Source organism: Ochotona curzoniae, unplaced genomic scaffold (assembly GCF_017591425.1).
Source record: "Ochotona curzoniae isolate NIBS_2020 unplaced genomic scaffold, NIBS_Ocur_1.0 scaffold_3208, whole genome shotgun sequence".
NCBI lineage: Eukaryota > Metazoa > Chordata > Mammalia > Lagomorpha > Ochotonidae > Ochotona > Ochotona curzoniae.
Window position 1 is genome coordinate 42,536,549 of NW_024467106.1, and position 26,486 is coordinate 42,563,034.

The 26,486-nt window shown below is 40.1% G+C and overlaps 1 protein-coding gene across 3 annotated transcripts in view; it reads left to right on the forward strand.

Annotated features, from left to right (window-relative positions):
- SLC24A2 (solute carrier family 24 member 2) overlaps positions 1-26,486 on the forward strand; it is a 222,486-nt gene that overhangs the window by 179,026 nt on the left and 16,974 nt on the right. For 2 of the 3 annotated variants that reach the window (XM_040962972.1, XM_040962973.1), the window contains 3 exons: positions 4,155-4,253; positions 7,815-7,933; positions 24,006-24,137. In XM_040962972.1, the coding sequence (XP_040818906.1) occupies positions 4,155-4,253; positions 7,815-7,933; positions 24,006-24,137 (350 nt within the window). Of the gene's footprint in view, positions 1-4,154; positions 4,254-7,814; positions 7,934-23,996; positions 24,138-26,486 lie in introns of all 3 variants that reach the window. The other variant, XM_040962971.1, reaches the window with a different exon arrangement.

A 26,486-nucleotide genomic window follows, 5' to 3' on the forward strand; every position in this document is an offset into this window, starting at 1 on the left:
AAAAAAAAAACTGCCTTAAAATATGTGAAAGATCACTCCTTTGCTCACCTTGAAAAGTATTCAAAGATATCTTGGATCTTTATCCCCAACAACAGACATATGATTTTTCTTAGATCAGTACCACCCCCTATGAAAACGTGGAATCTGCCTGAAATAGCTAAGCAATCCCTTTACCACTGAAGTCTGCATATGCAGCTGCTAAGCATCAGTTCTAACCTAAATATCAGCCTTATTTTCAGCAGCTTACATCATTCACTTCCATAATAATAACAATCCTTTCTTATAGGTGAGCAATTACTTTAAAAGTACTTCAAAGAGTTCATAGCAAAGTGGAATCAGCAGTTAGGTTTGCTTTGGTGCAAAAAAATAATTTGGAAATGCATGCATAATTTTTCTATAATATGAATTTTATGAAGTTTCCGAAGACCTCTCATATATCAGAAGGCCTCAAGACACTTCCAGTGACTGTGTGAGCTGAGTGTTCTTATCGCCATCTTATTAAGATAAATGCCGAACCTGAACACTCAGAGGTAAAGAGCAATGAGTACCCAAAGTACTTAAAAGTCAATCCAAATCCATTATACAGAAGCAGTAGCTCTTGGTTCCCTTTGTGTCCTTATGTGTGATGGAAGAAAGCAGATCACCGTCTTTAAGAATGAAAAGTGTCAATGTTTAAAACAAGAGGCCAGCTCCATCACCTTGACCTTCTCAACTGCAGAAAAATGTAAAGTGATATTCTCTTAATTGGTTTTGAGGTAAGTTTTGGAGAATTCACAGAAACCTGAGCATCAATCCAACAAGGTCCTAGATGCCCAAACTACTGGGGCTGAGGGCAGCAGGTGGATTCTCCACTCCTGCATCTGTGGATAAAGAGAAAATGACAACTATCTTCCTAAAGCAACTAAGAGCATTGTCACCCCTGCCCCCTGCACTTTAGTTGGCTTATTTCTCTTTTTCCGCTTATTTATAGCATTCTTCCAAGGCCATGCACTGTAAAAAGCCCTTTACACATATTTCTTTATTTAAGTCTAACATTTACTTCACAATCCCTATTTAACAGATCGGAAAAACTGAACAAGACCTTACCAAACATCACCATTGAAACAGCCAGGGCTTGATCTCACCTTGGCCTGCCTCTAAGTCACACCCATCTAAGCATAGTACTATACTGCCCCAAAACACAATCTGCTCCATTTTCCCCCAGTGTATGTCTTGGGGAGGAATATGTCCTAAAGGTGCTAAACCTTCCTACCCCAAGGCACAGAAGGTCAATTTGAGAATCACAGATTCTGTGCAGGCTTCTGCACCAGGGACCTTCTTGATCATGGTATTTCCCTTGCCAGGTAAGTATCCCATTGACCTTCTAATCACTCTTATCCTGAGTCTCAATCTTCACAGCATTTCTCAGTGTCATGGCTCCAGAGCTGCCCAGTGTATTGGAATGAGCACGCTTTGTTTTGTCAGACTCTGCAACTCATCTGGAAACTAATCTCTAAGGAGAAATCATCTTATGCTATTTGATTAGCCATGGTCAACACTTACAACCAAATAGTGGTTCACTCCCAATGATAATTAGGATAAGGATGGTGAGGGGAAAAGGCAAAACCAGAAAAAAATAGAAAAGGTTCATAGAGAAGATAGCTCTCCAACTTGCCTAGACTACTTTGCCTGTTTGTCCTAGAAAAAAATAGAGCTAATCCCACCTGCTTTTCCGTGGTGTAGAAAATGTGAAGATCTGCTACAATATTTTTATTATTAGTATATAATAACACATGGTCTAGAAAACCCTCACTGGCATGTAAAATATTTGAGAACCTACAAAATCTTCATTCAACAGTTATCTACTACTTTTTCTCCCTGCCCTCCCAGAAGGTTTGGGGAAAATAGCCCCTGAGTAATAGTGGCCGACACTATTCTAAAAATCACTTCCTAACAGAAGGAGTGGTTGTGCCCTGACATGCTTTTGGGTCCCTCTTAATATTGTTTCTTTATGGTATAAGTCCAAGTTCTGAAAGTTTTCTTGAACTACAAACAAAATGGAATTAGTTCTTATCAAGTATTTTCTCTGCCGTTATTCATGATTTTAGGGCATTATCTGCCAGGTTTTATTTCCATAGGTTTATTTATTCTCTCTCCAGAATGATTTCCTGCTTTATTAATTTTTATGCAATTTTAAAATGGGAAATATTGATCATCTTATTTCATAGAACTATAGAATGCTCTTTGTCCAAAGAATGACTCTGAGACCACAGTAAAATCATTTTATTGATAGAAGGTTTATCTCCAATATTGTCAAAACCTCCTTTTCCCTCTTCTGGGCTAAAAATCACATGATTTGAGGATTTCTGAGCATTGTCTTCCACAAGAAGTAAACCCCTATTCAGGCTTAAGTTTGAAGAAGGTCATTCATTATTTGTTCATCTAGTCCTCACAAGATACAAGTTGGGCAGCCAGATAAGCTACTTGCATCTACACCACCACGCAACCAGGGCCCCTGCAGACCACCTCCTTACTTCTAGTCCTTCCTCTTCTCTTCTGTTACTCCTTTCTTGTTCTCTTTTACCAACTCCTTTCTCTAGTCCTTTGGTTCTCTTTCCTTTCCTGTTTTCTTCTTACAGTTTCCCTTGGAGATTAACTAGAAATGACCAAATTCAAAAATGCCTTCCGGGATGATGAACTTCATGGTAATCTTCAACATTGCTCAGGGAGGATTGCCACACCCATCACTTCATACTGCTTTCTCATTCCTTATGCAGCCCAAGTCACATACCAAACTCCATTTCTTTGTATATTGTTTCCCTTTCTGCCTTCTTCAAGAGTATGCACCTGTGGTGTGCATTCATTCCTTTACTAAGCGACAAATATCCTGGGGTTTGCCTTTGTGGTAGCAAGGTGTCAAGGTTTATGCCTAATGGAACTGTGAGGCAAAGGGGCTCCATATTGTGACACCTCACAACTAAGATCAACCTGACTCAAATTTGTAGGTTCTATCATTCTTAATCCATCACACAAATCACCACTAGGACTACCAACCAAAATTCCTATCCACAAGGAGGGAAGGGTAGTGAATGTCCAGCTGCCATGTCTATTCCTGGGAAGAAAAACTCCAAGAAAAAGACTTCAGTTTGATTTGCTTCTAACTAGAAAAGTAGACTAATATCCCTATTAATATGCTGATAGGGTAAACAGCCAACAACAACAGAAGTTTGAAGAGAAAATTCTAAGGGATGTGATGTTTTAGGAACTCATCGTATCTGACTGTAGGGAGCAGTGACCTTAGAATGAAAATCTTTTGACCTTCATTGTTCTCCAGGAAGAACTGAAAAAGACAAATGTGCTACTAATCTCTACACTTTTGCATGCTGTTTCTCTGTGCTTGTTGCATGTATTTATCTATTAATTATGTCAATAACAGAATAAATGAAGCATTACAGTTGTAACATAGTTGTTCAAAGTGGTTAGTTTGAGAGTGGTATTTTTCCAGCACCTTCCCCAAAGCGTCTCATCAACAATATTATCTGCTGTGCTCGGGTCATCATTCTTTGTCTTACAACCCCAGATGGAATCAATTGCCTCCTCAATGCTTTAAGTTCAGCTAATGAGCTGATGTGGATAGCTGTGATGCTTGTGCCTGACTTATTTAGAAACTGCAATGTTGATTATGACAAATGCCTAAAACCTAAAGTAACATCAAAGGACTTTGCAAGTTTGGCTTTCCTCCCCAGTCTACTGTCAAAAGCTAATCTGGGGTGAGCATTTGATTCCAGAGAAATGACTTCCTCCAGAGCAGCTCTGGTTTTTTTTAGACAGGATAACACGTTTTGGATCTCAGCAGTAGGGAAGCTTTAGTGACACTTAGTGCTTTTGTTTCTTTTATAAGCAATTGGAAGGGGAGGGAAAGGGTTTAAGTCACATCTTTCATCAAGCAGCTTGAGGCTTTCAAAGAGAAAATTGGGCTGAAGGATCCACAAAGGTAAGAAAATGCCCTTCATGCAGGTCATGGCACATTCCAATTCACAGAACAGAGTGGCCGCTGCTGTAGTAAAACATGGCTGAGGAAGCCACCTGCCTGCTTGCCAACGCTTGCCCTTAGCCACAAAACCTTTTATCTTCCTGATCATCTGTCTACTTCCTGCCACTTTCTCTTGCTTCAGGAAGGTTCAGAGAAAAGGCTTCCATTCTCCACAAGATCGCCAAGAAGAAATGCCAAGTGGATGAGAACGAGAGGCAGAATGGGGCTGCCAATCATGTGGGTGAGTTCAGAGAGACCTTCATCTCCGCTCCATTCCTGGGGGGTTAAGTGGGTAATAGAGAGGCAGGAGCCAGGGTTGACTCCTCTCACTCACAGCAGACACACAACTCTGCAGCTCCACTTTGTCGTAGGTGGCACGAAATGGGTCCTTCTTCCTTCAGTGGATACAGATCATGAGTAAATGCCATATGCCATCATTCTCTCCGGGACAAGTCCAAAGAAAGTAAAATGATCTATGAGGAACCTGAAGTTAAACCAGTCCCTAAGCAGAAAACTGCTTTATTTTCAGGCATTTCACATGAAAAGAACACACACAGATGCATACATCTTATTTAATATTTGACCAAATGTGTGAGTCGTGCTTTTGAAATTCTTATTTGATAAACAGATTTCATATCGATGACATTTCTTTCAGCACACCCACTAAGTTACCATTTAGTCCCAAAACTGAGTGACAGAATTCCTTTGCGACAATGCTGCCTTTCCTTTCTTACAATTTCAACAAGATCAACCCAGGTCTCTTTTGGCTGACTTTTTCAGAACTCCTATGTGACCAGATTGTGACATTCAGGCATCTTATTTTAACTTAGAACATGATGTTCCTCCTCTCCTGTCTGTAACTATAATACAGTTCTCTAATTCTAAATTCAAACTAAATTTAACCTAATCTGGATCTATGCTATAAACGAGGCTATTGCCCAAGTAACTAAAATTATCTCAGACAAAATTCAACACTATTGCACTCAAAATGCGTGACACTTGCAGAAGAGTTTCTGCCTCTCCTGTTATCCCAACTCAGCACAGAGGAAATTTTTGGCCAAGGAACAGTCAAGATTCAAATGGGATTTGAAAGGAAATATGAAAGGAAATCAACTAGATTGGCCACAATAGTTACTTCTTGACAATAGTTACTTCTTGAAAATTATAGATGTAATTTTTTTATCTGCTTCTGTTTCTGTGAATTTGTACAAATTTTTCAGTGATCATACTTTTACTCTTGTTTTATAAAATGTAAAGCCATAGCATAAAGGTTTTTGCAAAGGTAAAGTTTTGCTTGTGGTATTTAGGTCAAATTACACAAGCCATTTTTTCCTACTCCACCTGATTTCTCTCTTATAGGATCAGAAAGCTCAGAGTAAAAGAGTTAAATGCCTGAGTTTGGTTCCAGTCCTGCAAGATTGGCTAACCTTAGACTTAGGTTTAATCCTCTGTGAGAGATAGAATCAGTAACTCTAAAGATCCTTCTATTGTTGATTTGACCTCTGGATGATTTTGTAACTAAAACAAAAAAATGCTGCATGAAATTCATGTTTTTTCAAGGTAAATTTACGACTCATTTTCATATTTCGCTTGGTGAGGAGTAATAATAGCATTTCACACACTAGGACCTATTTGCTGGGGTCAAGTGTGACCATTGCTGATTGAGCCTAAGATATTATTTCAGCCAACAGACTCACCCAAAGTTTTAATATTCCCATTGCAATATCATTTGGTTCAAATAAATGAATCAAGCATCCTAAGATAAACTGGCTTAGCTGTAAACAGCAGACCATCACCTTTATCTCATTATCACTACTAAAAATGTAAATTTGAGTTTATATGGTTTCCCAGGTTTATAGTTATGACTGTATTCCACAATTATATAAAAGTAAACATTTTTATGGCTTTCAAACTTTGGCCACTCAAACCCAGTAATTTTTATGTTACTCAAGTTATTTTCTTAACCGACATCCATAGAAATATTGATAATCCTTCTAAACTTGCTAAAACTAAACATATTCTCACACTCCACGAATAACCTGATGTTGCTCTTAACTGATACTGCGGCACCTTCTGATACTCTCAGCAACCTTAACACTGCACTACATATCTTCCTTCGTTCCTAAAGATCAAGATCTGACTCAGCACAATCAGAGTATTTGCTTCCCCTGGGGATATTTTTTACTTCCCTCACATTGAAGTCCTAGAACACTACAGTGGGGCCTGAACAAAAATCACTGGTTGGTGTTTCTGTAAGCTTGAACAAAAACTGTTCTAGTGAAATCCAGGTGCTATGAAGAGGCTATGGATAGTTTGTATCAATTGCTTGTTCTATACAAGGAACTCTGCCAGGTGCTTTATATTCACTTTCTGGGTCAAAAGTTCCTTTTGATCATATTGTCATCCTTGTTAGGAGGAGAATGAAGATAAGTAGTCATATTGTTTTTATCACACTACTGAAATTAAATCTCAGAGAATTCAAGTCACTTGATAAGGCTCACATAACATAAGCACTAGAGCCAAAGTATGAACCCAAGGCCACCTGATTCCTACTGCCACATGGTCCCAATGTTCAATTATGAATCTTGAGTCACTTTCATCTCTCAAAGAGAACCTGAATCTGCATGTGCAGACTCATGTCTCCTAACTAGAAATTTTCTCTTATTCAAAAGTGACCAGACCTTGATCTTTATTCTACATTAAGAAATGCCTTGCCTGCTTGTATTAAGGATGCCCCATCTATGAAATGTGATTAAGTTGTATCCTTCAGGTGTTTTAGGTAAAACAGTTTTCCAAAACCGGCCCTCCCTCAGGGTTCCCAGACACACAAGAGTGTTCCTCTTACACAGCCTGAAAGAATTAAGAGTGGAAAGAAATGCGCAATGGAAGTCAACCAGTTGAATTCCCTCACTTCACAAATAAGGCTGCAGAAATCCCTGGGAAGAGATGAAATGCCCAAGATGACAGCCTACATTGCAAAGCCTGGACCTCTCATGTTCTAACCAAGAACTTTTCTACTATAATATTGGAGGGTGGTAATCCTGGATTTAAACAATAGTATATTGACTAAGGATGGTTTGAGATTTTACACTTTATCTGTGCTTGTGCTGTTGAAAGTGGTAACTTTGCCTAGAGTCAAAAGACATACTGTGGGAGCTGAGAGACCCAGGTTAAGACACAATGCAGTATGGAAATCAGAACACTGTTAAATGGAGAGAAGGAGGACAGTGTGCTAGACGGCAAAGATTAGAAAAGTAAAACCCTTCTTCTTTTGACTCAGCACAAGCCCTACCCTTGCTCACATTGGACACCACTACCTTCTCCTTTGCCCTTCACGTTTAGGATGTCTTCTTTCTTTCTTTTTCTTTTTCTTTTTCCTTTTCTATATTTCTTTCTTTAGAGAAGTAGGCTTAGAGAGAGAAAGATCTTCTATCTACTGGTTCACTCCCCAAATGATCACAATGACCAGAGCTGAGCCAATCCAAAGCCAGGAGCCCAGAGCTTCTTTCTGGTCTCCCACATGGGTGCAGAGTCCCAAGGCTTTAGGCCATCCTCCACTGCTTCTCCAGGCCATGATCATATAGCTGGATAGGAAATGGAGCAGCCAGGACACAAACCAGCACCCACACCATGTGGGATGCCAGGGCTTGCAGGCAGAGGGTTAGCCAGTTAAGCCATCATGCCAGCCCTAAATACTGTTCTTTGTCAACAGTGATTCCACTTGCTTTTTCTCTTTCTGTGTGTGTGTGTGTGTGTGTGTGTGTGTGTGTGTGTGTGTGTGTGTGTTTTAATTACTTCACAGAAAAAATCGAGCTCCCGAACAGCACCAGCACAGAAGTGGAAATGACACCAACCAGTGATTCATCAGAACCTGTGCAAAATGGAAATCTCTCCCACAGCATTGAAGTCACAGAAGCCCAGGTATGGCTTTTTCTTTATTACTCTTCTGTCACAGCACAGAGGCACAGACCGCATGGTCTTCTTGAAAGCCCCATTTCCAGCAAAGTAAGTACCAGCTCGGTTCATGTTTCTGCTCTGTGAATTTTCCTGTATCCATCCCAAGGTCTCACCTCAGGCTGCAGAACTCCTGCATCACAAATTCCTGGGGATGAAAATGGAGATACATAACTTTGCCCTGGATTTGATGACACATTTCTGGGATGCAACACCCAAAAAAGTCCGTGTTTTTAATTAGCATCCAAGTGATCCTTAACCTATGATAAATTTCTATAGCTACCATGCTGTGACCTGTTCTCAGCATCTTTAAAGTCAGGGTCAAATGACAGAAAAATCACAAACCTCATACCTTGATTCACTCCTTTGGCTTCTGTGTCCTTGTGGCTGCAGTTAACTCTCTCAGACCTAAGACACTGTTCAGTGGCCTAATAACTCAGCTATTCTACCAAATAGTTATCATGTCGAACATTTATCAAGCACCTATTTTGTGCCAAAGATTTTATAGTAGACACTTTATGCATGTTACCACTTCTAAACCTCACAGCTTAAGGTATAAGCATTCAACTTTCCATTTTATAGTTGCAGAAAATGTAGCTCAGTGGGTTGCATTAGTTAGTAGAGGGTGTTAATGATGCAATTTTAGCGCATCACATTTTGAGTATCACTGCCCTAAAGTTTCAAGTCCAGTCCCTTTTAATTGTCAATTTTTTTTTTGTCTTCATGTACTTAAAAGGAGGGGAAGAAGTGAGAAAGAGAGGGAAAAAAGACAGACAAAAAGAGAGATATCTTTATGTTCTGGTTCACTCCTCTATACCTACATGGCCAGGCCAGCCTAAGCCAGGAATTCCATCCATCTCTCATACTGGTGGCAGAGATCCAAGTACTTGAGCCAACATCTGTTGCTTCCCAGATACACAAGCAAGAAGCTGGATCAGAAGTGGAGTAATTAGGATTTGAAGTGGTACTTGGATATGGATGCAAGTGTCTCAAATGATAGCTGAACCTGCTTTGGCACAATGCCTGGTGCCCACTCTCTTGAAAAGATTTTCCCAAAGAACTAGAAAGTTACATGAGTAAAGTACCCCACCAATAGAAGCTAAATTTCAATCAAAATATTCCAGCACTCTCTTTTCCTTTAAACCAAAAAAACTTCTGCAATAGAAGTACTAGATTCTTCTTGGGGGCGGGGGGTGGAGATATATATATATGTTAGTTGTTATATAAATGTATATATTTGTATGTTAGTTGTTACCTGTTGCCCTTTTTTTCTGATAGGAGCATCAGGGAAAATCTTCACTTAAAAGGAAAGTTAACTATGCTGCAGCTCCTTCTGCCCTTGTCTTTCTCTACTCTCTAGGTTCCTCATCCTCCTGCCTTGAACATTGTAGTCCCTTCCCATTAGCTTAAGACTGAGCTGGCAAAACTAACTGTGCCCACATGGCTGATCAGCATGGGGCAGCAGCATCAGGTCCCAAGGACATCTGGCTGCCCTTGGGGATGGCAGTCACCTGTGTGCAGAGGGCAGTCTCATCTCTATGCCTCTCCATCTGGCTGCCCAGGGGACATCTATGTCCCTTCAATGGAGGACTTCGCCATAGCGGAGGCAAGAGAGTCCCAGCTGACCATCTCTGAGCAGATTGTGTCCCCAGGCTACAAGGCAAGGAAACAGGACAAATATGCCCAGAGCTCAAGAGTTAACAGAGCTTTTAGGAGCCACCCCCCATGGCTGACTGCAGGGCACCTAATGATACACTCCAGACTTTCAGAGACAAGTTACCTCGCCCCATGGAGTTTTAGTCTCCTCATCTATAAAGAACAAATCATAAAAGCGCCTGCTTTGCTAGAGTTATCATGAAGGTTACATGATATCATGTCCACAAATCACTTCACACAGAGCTAGCCACCACAGGATATTATCATGTGTGTGTGTACTTGCCATTTGGATACCATTCAAGGTGTCCCCATCCTGAAAGAGCTCACTGAAAGTAAATGAGGTTTTATGCATATGTTTGAGCAGAAAATAAGAAAGGAAGATAGTAGCAATATTGTTGGAGAGCAGGAACAAAGCATAGCGGGCAGGAAGTTGGCTTCCTTCTAGAATAACAAGCCACTGGATGCTCAGATGTGATTTCCACCCACAAAAGATCTCTGTGACTTTAGTGTAAGGATTAGATATGGAGATGAGGGTTCTTAGCACTGGTGGGACGAGAAGGTTGCAGCAGGAACTTAGGGAAGTATTCATGGTGGCATGGATCAGTGTAATAGATATGGAGGTAAGAACTGCATGGATACTGAGGAACACCACATATGCTGCAAAGCAGCCTGAACCTTACCTTGCTGAGAGAGGGAAGCCTTACAAACAGACACACTTGTTTGGATCTTTTTATTTTATTTTTAACTAATAGAGAAAAACTGTACATATTTATGTGTTACCAAGTAATGTTTCAATGAGGTAAAGATACACAACTTCCCAAACCTTTATTACTTCTTCCAGTGAAAATATTGACAACCCTTTCTTCTGGTTTTCTTTCTTAGAAAAACATATGCTTCAGAATTACTCTGTACAGCCACCCTACTGTACAATAGAATGCCAGAACTTACTCCTATCTGTATCACAGTATCCAGTAAATAACCCATTTTTCACAGATTGCTTTTACAGTTGGCTTATCATTTTTGTAGGATGCTCAAGAAGGACTTCACAACAGGAAAGGACTGGAAGGATACAGGGAGGTGAGGTGAAAACCAGTTGGGCCCAGTGCTATAGCTGAGTGACTAAATCCTTGCATTGCATGTGCCAGGATCCGTCTGGGCACCAGTTCCTCTCCTAGCTGCCTCTTTCCCCATCCAGGTCCCTGTCTGTGACCTGGGAAAGCTATTGAGGATGGCTCAAAGCCTGGGGGATTCTGCCCCTGCATGGGAGACCCAGAAGAAGCTCCTGGCTTCAGATCCACTTAGCTCTGGTCATTGTGGCCACCTGAGGGGTGACCCAGCAGACAGATCTTTCTCTCTCTCTCCTCCTCTTTATAGTCCTGCCTTTCCTATATAAATTAAAAAATAAATCTTTTTTTAAAAAAAAAAACTGTTGGTTTAGGGAAAGACACATGACAGACCGTGGGCCAAATCTGGCTGGCAGTCTAATCTGGCACCATCCACAAGACAGTGTTATTTTCACTTTTAAAGGCTTTTAAAACAACAAAAAGAAACAATAGCAGTATTTATGACAGACCCAGATACCTCAAAGCCTAAAGTATTGACTGTCTGCTACTGTACAAGAAAACTGCCCATCCCTGATTTAAACCAGCAGCAGTCCTTAGAGAAAAAAGGAAAAATAAGGAATCCTTTGAGACTGATAAGGAACGATCAATATCTGATGTTTAGTGGGAAAGGCAGCATGCCAAATTGCATCCATTAGACTATATATATTGACAGAGAGAGGGACATAGTGTCTGAGCATTTACTAAGGATGTAGTGGAAGAGTCTGGCCATCCCCTAGCTTTCAGAACAGAGTCTTGGCAGTATGGATGTACATCAGAAGGGAAGTTTTTTTCTATATGTATTCTTCTGCAGCATTTGAATCCTGAATCGGGTAGCATATTACCTATTCCAAAAAATACATTCAGTCACAACAGAAGCAGAATGCTTTATTGTCAGAGCAGGACTGTTAGAGCAGAGACCTCCCGAATTCCACTCAGGCAAGTTACCAAACCTCTCTGTTCTCCATTTATTCCCTGCTCTGTAATACGGATAACAGAAGTGCCTAGCTCACACTAATACAGTGAGGATTAAATGCTCTTAGAAAAGTTTTGGGCGCACAGTAAGCTTGGTTGTTTGCTATTATTAGTAATATTTAGTTAAGAAAAGATTACAGCTGCTAAGTAGCTTGGATGACAAGTATTGACTGTGCTGTGATTGACAATGGCTGGAGTTGAGAGCTGTTTCTGAGAGATTTAGTAAGAAACTGGTTTCTAGAGAGTAAGAAAAGAAAAGAAAAAGCTACAGATAACACTGAGCTCTCCAGACTGGAAAGGCTGGGTGATGGTGTGAATTGAGAGCCGGGACTCCAGACACAAGAACGATGCGAGATGGCAATGCTCAGACCACATGTAGCATGGTTTCCCAGAAAATGACTCAACACTTTTCATTTTGCGAGTTTTCTCTCTTTCTGAGTTGCATCTTTGTCGATCTACATGATGAATGAGAGGGGCATCCCTATTCTATTAATGGAAATTATGAGTCCCATGAACCACACACTTGACACTGCTATTCTCTGGAGAACTCAGTCTGCCTCAGTCACTAACCTGCTGTTTTTAAACCTATTTACAAGTGAATTAACTTCACACTGACACCTCACCTCTGAAAGGTTTCTCTGGCACACTCCACATTGACGATAAGGAGCATTTTTTTTAAGATTTATTTATTACTGGAAAATCTTATATAGAGAGGTGGATAGAGAGGAAGATCTTCCATCCTCTAATTCTCTCCCCAAGTGGCCACTGAGCAGATCCAAAGCTAGGAGCCAGGAGCCTCTTCTGGGTTCCCCATGCAGGTGCAGGATCCCAAGGCTTTGGGCTGTCCTTGACTGCTTTCCCAGGCCACAAACAGGAAGCTGGATGGGAAATGAGGCAGCCGGGACATAAACCAGCACCCATACAGGATCCCGGCACATGCAAGGCAAGGACTTTAGCCACTAGGCTACTGCACCCGGGCCCTGGTAAAGAGCATTTTAAAAACACTCTGCTCTGAAGGAGGATTCTTGCTTCAAACCACTGCCAAAATGTTTTTGACTCTAATACAGAAAAGACTGATCTGAGCTACACTGAGAATTTGCCGACCTTCTCTGATGTTCAGTGTTGAGAACTTAGCAGGACTGAAAGACAACTCAAAAGAGTACGCTCTCTCACCCAAACCCAACATTTTAGGTTTTTCAGGCTAGACAGTAAACAAGTGACTACTCCAGGCCCACACAAGCCTTATAGCTGCACGCATTACAGCCTCACAGCCTCACTGCTCTGACACACCAGAATCCTTTCAATACTTGCTCACAATGAGAGGGGATGAAGGGAAACTACCTTACAAATCATTCTCAGATTCTGAAATCTGAAAATCTAATTTGTTAAATTGTGACATACATTTTCACATATTAATAAGGCAGATTTTTGTGTGTGGCAACTTTTATTCCATTTCACCTCTAGCGTTCCCCTCTGTCCTGGGAGACATCACAATTATCCTTGCTTTGGTGAAGGTGTACAGGTGGACAAACCAATTTATGCCAGAAAATAAAATATGTAGAAATGAGATGCAAAAGGGATGGATAGTGTATAAATAGGTAGGTAGATAGATAAATGGATGGGAGGATAGATGAATAAATGAATGAATGAGTTGATAAAAAGATAGACAACGAAGCCATAAAATTCAGGGGTATTTTTCTTACTATATCACTACATGATTCAAATACCGCCTTATCATAAGTCTTTCTTTTTCCCTTTTGTAATTCAACCCTCATGTGCTTCTCTTCACCCAAACTCAGTAGGGCTTTAAGATCGTTTTTTTATAAAGCATCTTGGTGCTAATAAATATGTCTGTTTTATGATCAGGTAAAAACTAAGTAGGAGTTTAAGTTCACCTTCTTTTTTTAAAAAAAAAAAAGTTGAATGATTAAAACTATCTCCCTACTACTAGCATAGTTTTTATCATCATTATTAAGGTTAGCAGTTAGTAACCAGTTGTTGTTCAAACCTACAGCTGGAAAACATGGAAAATAAACATTTTTGGAAAACTTCATAATACATGGTAGTCAAGGAATGCTAGCTTTGATAGTAGTTTCCAAGGTTATCCAAGCAGATGATTACTGAGATCCACAAGCCTTTCCCCCCTAAAATATGACCTGATGTTAGCGAATACATTCTTTACAATGGTGAGGTTCCACCTGAGGTTTGAGAACTTGCAAACTTCTTATTACTGTAGAGAAGTGGTTTTTCTAAATGAGTAAGGTATAGCAACTAGGCCCACCATTTTCAAAGGTTAAAAATAGATGAAGACTATTAACAAGATTATTCAATGTCTTGGACCATCAAGGAGACATAACGGGGACTCTGGTACCAAGTCAATAGGAGTATGAGTGAGAGGGAGGTAAAGAAGTGTGATCTCTCTGTTAATCCTAAGGGGAACAAGGGGAAAGATTATTCTCCATTAGAACCAAACCAGATTAGGACTATGACTACCTTTGAAAAGAAACTCAGTAGACTCAGGGAAAACTCGGTACGAAAGAGGCAAAAACTAAGGTGTTCAACCAACCAGGCCATAGCACCAGGGTTCCAAATTCTAGTGGAAATAACATATTTTTTTTCTGCCAAGTGGTGCAAGTGTGTGTGACTCGCGTGGGATTGTTTGAGGAAAAGCTAAAGTCCAGACACTGTATCTAATGACATCAACAATATTTCCTAGCTGCTAAGATGGACACAAAAGCTTTACCACACTTTCTTAAAAATGAAAGATACACATCAGACCCTTTAGTTTCTGCCTGAATTGTAAGACTGACATAGAATTGTATATTCACTGAGAACCTTCCTGAAGTGATACCATTTTTCATTGTCTGTCCAACATTCACGTAAGATTCTTTAAGGACTATTAATGGAAAGGAAAATTTTCATTGCCATCTTGAAAAAAAAAGAAAACGCTAGCATTAATAAGTCTGGTCCTATGAGAAATTCTAATACAGCTGATAACCAGATGATGGAAATTACTTCTGATCTTCTTTCTATAATTCTTTGGTTAGCTTTAATGTCGACAAAGCTTTTTTATGAATTGTATCATCAACATTTGAAAAGCCCAGGATAGCTATGCAGAACTCATTTACAATAGCAATACAGAAAGAAATCTATCTTATTCACAGGTACCATTTCAGAACCATTTGGGCAAAATACAAAGTGAAAGAAAGAAATTGCATTTCACCAGGCTTTCCAAATGACATTTCACATAATTATAAAACGGTTTCTTGGCTTCGTTGGAAATGTAGGTTCAGGCAGCTTATCACTCACAGCAAACTATTTTGAAATCCTCATTTCAACCCAGAGTCCTGGGCAAGATGAAGATTAAATTGTTTTCAGTTGCCATTGTCCTAGTTTCTGGCTTATGTTTAATGTGCTAACTTTTCAGTATTAGATTTTCATTTTTCCATATGAAGGTATTAACAAACCACATTATGGTATTTCAAAGGAGGTAAACGATTTTCTATCACCTAGAAAAAGATTTATCACTTTTTAAAAATTGCTTTATACTTAAATGATGGCCACATGGAAAGCAAGAAAAATATCTCAGATCGTGCTCCCTTCCAAAAGCGATATTTTTGTTTATCTCTTTTTCTACTTATGTCGTAGATAATAGATGCATGTGAAGTGCGCAGGGGATAATAACAGTGCAAGAAATGAGAATGTTGTTTTTTTAAAAATACAAATAAAAAGACATTGGTGAACAAAAAAGAGAATTTTTTTTCTTAAACTCAAAAAAAGTAGGGAAAAAGTCAATTTGAAACTAAATCACATTAAAAAAACACTAAGTTACACTGTAATGAGTCAAAATGCCTTTTTTTAAATGAGGTCTTTTAAAAAGATAAACATCTGGGCCCAGCATTGTTACACTGCAGGTTAAGTGTGATGCTGGCATCTCATATGGGTACAAGGTCAATTCCTGGCTGCCCTATTTCCAATAGAGCTCCCTTTTAATGTGCCTGGGGGAAAAGCATTAAAAGACGAAAGATGCCTAAGCACTTGAACCCCTGCACCCATGTGGGCTATCCAAAAGAAGTTCCTGGCTCAGCATGGCTGTTGTAGCCATTAAGGGAGTGAAGTAGTGGATGGAAAGATCTCTGTCTCTCCCTTCTTTTTGTAACTCTGCATTCCAAGTAAATAAATATATCTTTTTTATGCCCATATGGAATGACTGTTCAATAAGCCTACTCTGGCTGCCATAGTAAAATAGCACAGGTTGAGTGGATTAAAAAGCAGAAACATAATTTTGTCATAGTTATGGGCTTTATAAGTTCAAGATCGAAGGTCTGACAGCTTGGATCTTTGTTAAGGGCTCTCCTCCTGGACTGAGTGAGGAAAGCAGCTCTTTTTAAAGAGCTGCTTTCCTCACTAAGTCTTCACATGGAGATTCCTTAGTGCATGCACACACTGGAGAGGGAGAGGAGACTGGCAAGGAGGTGTGAAGACACAGAGAGAAAGAGAGAGCTATTTCTTACAAGAATACTACTCGCATCACTTCAGGAACCCACTCTTATAATCTCATTTAACCTTCGTTTCCTTAAAGGCTGCATCTTTAAATACAGCCATACTGGGGCAGGGGGTGAGTTGGGAGATGAACATATGAAATCAGACAGGCAAAGATTTTCATCTGTACCAGTCAGTAAGGATCAACTCTTGGAAATGAGTCACTGAAATTGTCCAAATACAGCTTTCTTGTTTTCTGTTGTGTGGCCTCGCATTTTTTCCCTCCAGTCTTTTCTGCTTTCATTCTCTTTTCAATGAGGGTAAATAAAGCACTATACTTAGCCTTCAAGCCTTCAGGAGAATTATCCCAGCGTTCAGGTTTTCTCCATAAGGGATTCAAGGCACAACTTGTTTGGCAAGCTTGGAACTTTTAGGGATCCCAAAAGTTCATTTTCTTTGTGTCACTCAAAAGTCTTGAGCTCAAGTCTTTGGGTGAGACCAAAATGATCAGCAATCCAGCAATAAGTATTTTTAAGTTTGATCTTTTGATCAAAGTTTGATCTTTTCTATATTCCAATTTCAAGCACAATGTTCTGTTCCGGGAATAGGTGACACCTTAAAGGTCTTTAAGATGTAGACACCACTAAGTGACCAATCCATGTAAAAAATGCAGAAAAGGATAACTTATTTTCCCTGAACCAGTATTTGTGAGTGGGAGTTGAGTTGATAGGCATTTCATTTGCAAGCTTGCAAAGCTGAACAGTCTATGGAAAGTTTCTTGGGAGGCATCATTCGCTTTCTAGGTGGTTGTTGAATTGAGACTTTCAATGTTTTAACAAGTGATAGGACTTTTATTTTTGAGAGTTCTAACTCTGCTATTGTTATTAAGTCTGCACAAAACACAAACTCAAGGTATCACAATATTATGAGTCCTGCTTTCTAAAATTTTAGAAAATCTACTTAAAATCTTGAATGAAAGAAAAGACAGTTTTTCTTTAGGGCTATGAAATTTTCCCTTGATATTTACCATAGGCCTCCTACTTATTCATATTGCCAAAGATAAAAAGAAATTAATTGTAGTCATCCCTATAGTCAATGAATGCTCAATAAATATTGTATGAGTAGACAAATGGAAGAACAAAATTATTGCAATTTCTACTTTTTTATCAAAAAGGTTCATTGAATTTTGTTGCTGGAAATGTTATTATATTTCATACAGTCAAACTTTGTTCCTGATCTCTATAAAAAAATGATTTTCCTAATCATGTATTTTTAAAAAATAATAATGGCCAACATTTTTGGAATGGATGAGTCTTTTCAAATCTAAAGGATTTGAATCCATGGATCATAACTGTTAATTTTATAACAATAATGTTGCAGTGCATAAACATAATTCATATTTAAGACAGTCTTGGATGTTACTGCTTAATTAACAAGAGACCATATGAAACTTAGATGTTTGTATCTTGATTTCTTTTCCAGCCATACCTTCATAATAGGTAAGGAGCTTTCAAGATTTTTTCTCTCCTTAAGAGTCTCCCACATGTATAGGCAGACACTCTTTCCCCACATTTGCAAGGAAACCTAATTTAAAAATGAACAAGCTACCTTCATCAAAGAATATTTTTAATACCTCAGTGACGAAAGAGGAGGGAGGTAAGAGGAGAAGCAGATAGTCTTTTGCTTAAAGATGATGCTGTTTTATTGTGCATGTTTTTCCTATAAGATTTCATTGGTCTTTAAACACTGAATGCTAGAATCTGAAAATAACTCATCTCCTATTTCAGTCCTTGCCAAAGTTAACCCAAGGAAAGCTTACTATTGTAAAGGGCTTAATCAATCTCCTACAACATCTTCTAGCTACCCATTTTAGAAGTAGCCATTGCAGGATTATCCACAGTGTTGGCAATCAGCAGTGACATTAAGCAGTGGAACACATATAAATTTTCAGGCCCTCATTTGCCCATTAGTGAGTTTGGATGCCACTTCTACCTCTAACAAACTTGGGCCAAATCTCTTCACCTTTTTCTTAGGCAATGATGCTAAAGAGCATGTTTTAATTTTTTAACCTGTACTTGAGATTTTGAAATTCTTTAGTGTCTTCTCAGCATCTGCATTTCATTTTTAAATTTGTAGCAGATATCTTCTAAAGATCAGTCAGAGATGGAAGAAGTAGAAAACAGCATCTCAATGGCTCACCTTTTTAAAATTGCTTTTTTTTTTAAATTTATTTTACAATACAGTTCCATAGGCTCTGGCATTTCCCTTCTCTTCCTCCCCAACATTCTCCCCCTGATTTCCCATATATTATTACAATAGTATAGTCTTATTCACACACTCCCAAATCAGATGTTCCCTTCAATACTTTGTGGGTATTACCTGACTACAGGAAACAAGAAAGAATGTAATATTTAGATGTTTTTACCAGCTTTTTTTTTAATGTGAGCCATTCAAATCGTCACAAATTAGTTTTTGGTTCAAGAAAATCAAGAAGAATTATGTCAAGTGAATGCTTATTGTTTGTGATAGTTAATAGGTTGATTTTTTTTTGTTTGGTTTTTTTTCTTCTTCTTCTTCTTTTTTGGATAGATAAAATTTACTGCAAGACAATATAGGCAGTTTGACAGTGTTGAGTATAAAGCACATTTTGGCCTCTTAATTAGGACTGAGAAAGGAAGGCAGTTGAAACAGAGAAAGATTCTTAGACTGGAAGAAAGGGGTCATTTAGCCCTGGCACTATGAATTTGCTTTAGTAGGTCCTTTCATTCCAGGTCCTCATCTATTAAATGAGAGGAGTGGTCTCCACAAGCTGGGACCTTCCCAGGTTTGTAAAGAACTTATTCCCCATGGCTACAGAGGTCTATGACTACAACTTGACTTGTAATTGTCTGTATGATAAGGAATGACAATGTTGTTGTTCAGAAAGATAGTTTCACATTAAAAGATTCTGTAGGCCAAAGAGGCTCTGCCTCATGGGCTTTTGAACAAGTGCCAAGGCCTGAAAGGCAATGTACCAGCATCTCTAAGGAAATATACCTTTGTATCAGTCTTTAAGTGTCAGTGTTTTATTTTCTACCCAGCAACATACCACACTGAAGGGCTTCACAGTGAGAAGAGGCAGCATTCCTAAATTCTAAAGTGGGTGGAGATGAGAGAAGTGAGAACTTCATTTCCAACTTGAATCCAACCCCAACTGAGCTGAGACACAGGCAGGTCCAGGTGACCATCTCAACGGCCCCTTATGAGAAGATGAGGTGTTATTTCCAATCAATAAAGCTGAACTTGAAGATGGTCTATTTTCAGATGCCTCTCAGGTTTTCATCTTAATTCTCCAGAAGAGATTGTATTAAAGTGGACTCATCTTCACACTGGATTCTTGCATAGCACCCTTCACAGATAAAAATAAGAAATGGGATTGCTTCCAAGAAGCAGTTTCCCATCTTCAGAAGCTGCCTCTGGACCAGTGAATCTAGCATGGGCCCTTGACTTGGAGACCTGATGATTATTCTGAAACAAACTATCAATACAAGTGAAAGAGGCATAAGATGCAATGAAACTGAACAATGCTCATGTTCCTAGGCCACAAATGGACAGGCTGCTGCAACACTTCCCATGCATGAAATAAATACAAATAAAACCTTTAAAATGCTCTAAAGACACCTAGTAGTTGCTAAATGACCCCTGTGACTCCTCTCTTCTGTCCTCTACCTCCAATAATGACAAGTGAATTCTTAAAGTTGATTGACCATTTGTCACAGTTGTTACTTCAAATAATAATTCTCTCTCTTTCTCCCTCTCTCTCTCTCTCCTTCTCTCTCTCTTTCTCTCTTGCTCCCTCTGTTGAAGTCTGACTTTCAAAATAAATAAATCCTTAAAAACAAATCAAAACAGGAAGATCTGGAAGGAAGGGAAGGGAGAGGGATGACCCCTGTATTTACAAAACTATATTTTGAAAATAAAATAAATAAATAAAAAAGCACAACATAAGAAAAGCAATAAATACATGTGTAGAAACATCACAGAGTACTCCATAATATGCATAATTTTACATGTTAACTAAAGCATTAAAAAAAAAACCCAGTCCCAAATTTTTCTCCCATTTTGTGGAGCTAGAGGCTAGGGAGTCAACATATGGATTTGGAGGGGACACAGTTCAGCCCATAAGACGACTAGATACTACAGAACAGCTGATGTCTCTTGCCACGTATTCTGCCAATATTCCTGTACCTGCATAAATAATGAATTTGGAGGCATCTGTTCTGTTTTCCCTTTTAAACTCAAGATAGCTTCAAAGTAAAAGTCAGCATTTAGTTCACTGCTTGTTATATAAAGGCACTTAGTGAATGCTAACAGATCATGGTAGTGACTGCCTAGAAAACACAGTCTGAACAGACTGGGACCCCAATTTCCTGCTTCTTTACAAACCTACTCTCCCACTGTGCTGCACTGACTCCTGGAAGCCAACCAGTGCCCCACTTGTAAAGAGGGGTCTCAAAGTGCTTTCATTCCAGAGTTTCTGTAGTAGAGATTACAAAGCTCTAAAGTCAGTCATTGCCAACCTTTGCTTTTGTACAATTCTTGGGCTTGTACAGAGACTGCAGCAGATACCAAGCTGCTTTAAACCCTTCTATCAGAAGTCATTTGATTCTTTTTGCTCCTTTTGTTTTTATTGACATTTCACAGAAGTTTTGGAAGTTCAGCTTGGGTTGTTGCAAGGTCAAAGTCAGCATGCCACAACTTAATGAAAAAATTGAAAATTCTTTGCCTTAGTAAACTGCAGGGCTGAGAATAATGGATAGGCTAACATCCCCAACTTGGGCAAAGGCAAGCTGGCACCAGAGATGGTACTTTTTTTCTTCCACTTCTCTAACCAGCTTGCAAGTTGTCACCCATTGAGCCAGAGGGAGATTTCATCTGGCAAGAAGACAAAAATAATTTTGCCTGAAGTATGCAGACAACCTTGCTCCTTAGGTACCTTTAAGCCCACCCCGTGGGCTCTAATACTTCCCTAAGCAGGACTTGACCCTTAAGTGGCTATGAAGTTTCCAGAGAGAGCTCTGTTTGCATAGCCTGGGTCACAGTCTCATTCTTCTTTTAGTGCATTTCTGCCCTAGCAACTGCCACTTAAATACAGCTTTTGGAAGCCACACAATACAGCTAATTGTTTGCATTGGACAGTGGTATGTTTAGAGCTTATGCATCTAAACAGACAATTATTTTCTGCTATTTGTTAGTGGCACTGCCTGCCTGGTGACTTTGGCAGATGGAGAAAGAAGCTAATCCGTAAGTTAGAAGTGGAAGGGTTATTGATGAAATGTCACCATCTGTTGGTGTCATTAAAATGACATGAGTCATAAAGAGTTGCTTTTGTTTTTCTTCAGAAAAGGTTAGCTTAGAGTTTAGAGGTAACTTGCTACTTTGTGAATGGCAGTGGGATATTAGAGTTGGAGTGGGGATGTCAACCCTGAAATCAAAAGGAGCCTTGATTAAATAATCAGCAATTTGATGGATCTACCAGCAACTCAGGTCTTTACTGAACCAACTACCTCTACCATCTGAGATGGGGTATTTACAAGCAACTGTGTAATGTCTCAACTCTCCCATGCCCATTTCTGGGGCATATATCAGGCAGGGGAAAGGGTATTCATTTGCATTAAATAAAAAGATTGTGTCTAGGAGGATATCGTTAAAATTGCACCCGTCTCCTTTCTCCTCATTGGCTTCCTGACACAGAGATTGTTCTTATAACCAACTGACTCCTTGGGAAGCTGGTAAGCCCATGCGGAATGACATTCTCTACATCTGCTACATCTCCTTGGAGGAGGTAGAGATGGAGATGGCTCAGAAAAGGTGCCAGAGGCAGCACACCCAAGATTTCATCAGGAGTGGGAGTGAGCAGAGTCAGAATAGCACATCACATGCACAGCAAATGGTTTGGGAGCATGAAGTATATATTTAATGAAGATTCAACTGTGCCAAGTTCCTATTTCTGCCTTAATACCTACATACTGCCCTTAATTTCCCTAATATTTGTTGTTTCTAAACTCTTATCCACTGTTAATGGATACACATCCAAAGCAGAATAACCTTTTTGCAACTTGTTTCAGTATGGCTTAACATGGTTTTTTGTTTGTTTGTTTGTTTTTGTGTTTTTTTATATTTGTATGATCTTTAATTTTAATTACAGGAGAGCACTTAAATATGGGTGTCTGTATATGAACCACTACAAATCCCCTGGTAGTCCCTAAGAATTGCCAAATCAATAAACTAATACAACTCTGAGTCAGGTCTCACACTCAACCCTGCCCTCTAGCTGAGTCCTTTCCCTCCCTGGCCCGGTGGCCTGAGCCTGTAACTCAAAGACAGAGGTGCTGAAGGGTTTGTGCTCCTGCTTAGAAAGTGTCCAACACTAAAAGCAAAAGCCAACGGGACAGGGGCATGCTGAAACTTGTGCAGGTTATTTCTACGGCCTCAAAAGGAAGCCTTGGTGGAAACGTTCCTGTTAATATTTTTAGATGTGATTCTTGGTCCTGCTGTTGCACTTTCATTTTTAAACAAGCAGAAGGAGTGATTGATGGTGTCTGCAGAGCTGTTTTGGAAGCTCCAAGGCCCATCTGACAGGCTAATGGTCATCCCGCTGGGCCCAGATCTGCCTGCAGTCTCTTCTAGCTCTGGAACTTGGGGCAGCTGCTGACCTCAGCTGCTGGAGAGTAAAACCCCTGACTGTGTGCTGCAGAGTTAGAAATTCAGGAGTTTACGCCCTAGGTCCTGTGCAGAGCCAGTGTCTTGCTTGACCTCTGCCCTCTGTTTCCCTGAGAATTGGAGACATCTACTTGCAGAATAAGCCTTCAGCTGCAAGTTAAATGGCTTAGAATTCAATGATGTGATTAAGAAGGTTCGCCTCACCACCACCACCACCACCCTGCAAATAAAACCATGAGCTTCTCTTGTCCAGGTTTAGCAGGAGGGAGTTAAGCTGTTGGGATTATTACTGAATAGTTGCTCTGGTTCCTTTTCATTTGCCTCGTAAAAAATCTGTGCTCAAAGGGCAAAAAAAAACCAGTTTTCATTTTGTCAGTGTTCTCCTGAGACAGAATGTTGCCCTCTGGAAGAAAGGGAGGAGGGATAAAAGACGACAGTGTTTTGCTTTGTGGCTGCAGAGTCTCACAGAAGCTCATGAATAGTAGCAGCAGCCCACTGCAGTACAATGAGCTTCTGGTAGAAGTGAGAAGCTGAAGGATAACCAGTGAGAGAAAACAGGGTTGGGTGCTATGGAGCAGAGTTTAAGTTGAGTGCCTGGTTGGTGTCTTGGCTACTTTGCTTCCACTGCAGCTTCCACTAATTCACATCCTGGGAGAGAGCAGATATTGGCTCAAGTAGTTGAGTCCCTGTTCCTCACAGAAGAGACCAAGATTCAGGTCTGAGCTCATAACTTTGGCCTGGCACAAGCATTTGGGTAGTGAATCACAAATGGAAAATCTCTCTCTCCACGTATGTTGCCCTGTACCTCTGCCTTTCAAATAAAATATAAATAATTAACTAAATTGTTCATGAAAAAATAAAGCTCTCAGATTCCAGCACTTATCCTTTGCATTCAGCTTGGTGGCGGTTGTCTATTACAGAGGGAGCCAGGAGACGCCTCCAGGATGGCAGGTGGGTGGTGGTCTGCTACAGAAGGAGCCGTGAGAGGCCGCCGGGGTGCTTGGAAGACTCCTGATGAGGCCTGCAGCTTCCCTCCCTGGCGTGGTGTCGGTGCTGCTGCATCCTGCCCACATCATCCTCCCGTGTGTTAACTTCTCCTGTCTCTCCCCATGCAGGCCACAGAGACTGCTGACGAGGAGGAGGACCAGCCTCTCAGCCTGGCCTGGCCTCCCAATCCTCGCAAGCAGGTCACGTTCCTGATTGTACTCCCCATCGTGTTTCCTCTCTGGATCACCTTGCCTGATGTTCGCAAAGCTGTGAGTAAAGAATTTTGAAATAGGTTCCTTGTAAAAAAGAAAAAAAGAAAAAAAAATCAGGGTACATTAAATAGTATGTATAGCCTGTTCCGTTGTGCTTGAAGGGAATATGGAGGACACATAAATACATATGTAACCTTTTGTTTGCCTAAAAGTTTCTCTGGGCACACAATCCTAGTGATAATCTGGGTTATCAAGTCTGCATAACAAGCTGGTATAAAATATCCACCATTTCATTCATTTATGGTTGTGTTGTGGATCAAAAACTGGAATCAGACACACTGAGAATGGCTTTTCTGGCTCCACTGTATCTTGGGCCTCCTCTGGGAAGACATCAGTGATTGGGAAATAGAAACATTTGGATATTTTTTCACTGATCTGTGTGGCACCTGAGCAAGGATGACTTGAAGGTTGGGCTCAGCTGGGACTGGGTACTGGAGTGGCCAAATGCAGCCTGTTCACACGCCTGGGCTTCCCGCAGCATGGTCGTCTCAGGATAAATAAATGGCTTACACCAGAGGTCAGAATTCAAAAGTGCCTCATCAATGAAAGAGAGATGCTGTAGGGCCTTCAAGATCTAGATGTAAAAAGTCAATGTGACTTTTACTATACTATAGAAGCCAAAGTAGTCACCAGCCTGACTTGATTAAAGAAGAGACAAATTTTACCGAGACTACATCAGTGTCATGTGGCATCTGCTCTCTTGATGGTAAGAATTTTCAGCCCTATTTTAAAGCCACCACAGTGATTGCCTCTGCAAGGGCAGCTGAAGGACAAAGGCAGGAAGGTGACTGGCTGTATTTTGAATTTTCTTGTGGCTGTGTACATAAGGTATTCATTTACTTCAAAAAGTTGGGAATCGCAGTTGGGTGGTTCAGACGCCATCTGCTTGATTTTTTTCCCTCATGTATAATTATCCCTATTATAAATAATATTTTAACTACTATTATTAGTGATTGTCTACTATTAAAGCGTGTGAATGAAATATTGTCCTAATATCAGCAAAGCACAGACTGAATGTAAACCTAAAAGCATCCACCAAGACAAACCGGTTCTCAGCCCATTGCCCCAGAGTGAAAAAAGTAATGGGAGAGAAAAAATAATTGATTATGGCACTGCACACACATATGCCTTCTACAAAAGCATGTACATATTTATTATGAATCAGAACAGATATTTTCAATAACTTATACTGTAACAACTCAGAAAGCATTTGGGGTAGGAACATATGTATCTATTATTAACACAAATAAAAACTTAGACATAAACAACTTACACCTGGCCCTTTTCTACAGGACAGAGGTTGATTCAGCCTCAGATCTGTGTGACACATGGCTTGGGCTTCTCCTCACATTTCGTAATGCCAGAAGGAGAAGCCCAAGGGGAAAAAGTCATTTATAAAAGCCTTTGGGATAGAATACTGTGAGCACAAACAGCATAAATCTGCAAGGACTCCCCTTGATGATACCATTTTCCTCAATCAAAAAGAATAAAAATCCTATCCCATTTAACCAAGCTGTAATATTAATGCATCCTGGAGGAGGACTAGGGCTGATCAAATGGACAACAGGAAAGGATCTCCTGGTATAAGGATTTACAACATCAGAGGTTTCCTGAAAAAGGAGGCCTGTAACAGATGTGGCTCACTTAAAGCAACACTGAGATTGCTTTATTCCAGATACAACTGCACAGCATCTGCTTTACACAAAGTTCTCGCCTGCTGAAAACCCACAATCAAATAGCAAAGTCTGTTTGACTTTGTTCCTGGCTCACCTCATACTGATAACTCCCAAATGGTGTGTATCTCTGCCTCCCTGCATTGTTCAGCTGTTTAGACTATTGCTTGTGTTACATACAGTAAGAAAAATGGAAGGAGGAAAATATGTTTTTTCTGAATTCCTGCAGAAGGCCTAGAGTGGTATGGCCCGAAGCAGGCGTGTTGCCAGGCTGACAAGGTGAGGTTGACACACAGATGGTAAAGCAGCCAGGAAAATGTGCAAGAGGGAAAGGAAGAGGCCAGTAGCTCGAGACCCTGGGCTCTTGCATTTGGACATGACTCTTAACAGCAAGGGGTGGCAAAGTGCTCATCCTTTCTTAAAACTAAAAGGTCAACAAAGGTGTTAGACAAAAAAAATCAAAGGTCCTTCCCACCCAGCAACTCCTGAAACACAGACAGCAATCAGCCAAGGCAGCAGCTCCCTGAATCATGACAACGTCTTCAACTGATGCTGCAATCCTAAGAGCACAGTCTTGAAAGCGAGACACAGTACTCTGGTACACTGCTATCAACCTCTCACTGACTGAGCAGCCCGCCCCTGTGGGACAGCCCCTGCAACATTGGTTAAGTTC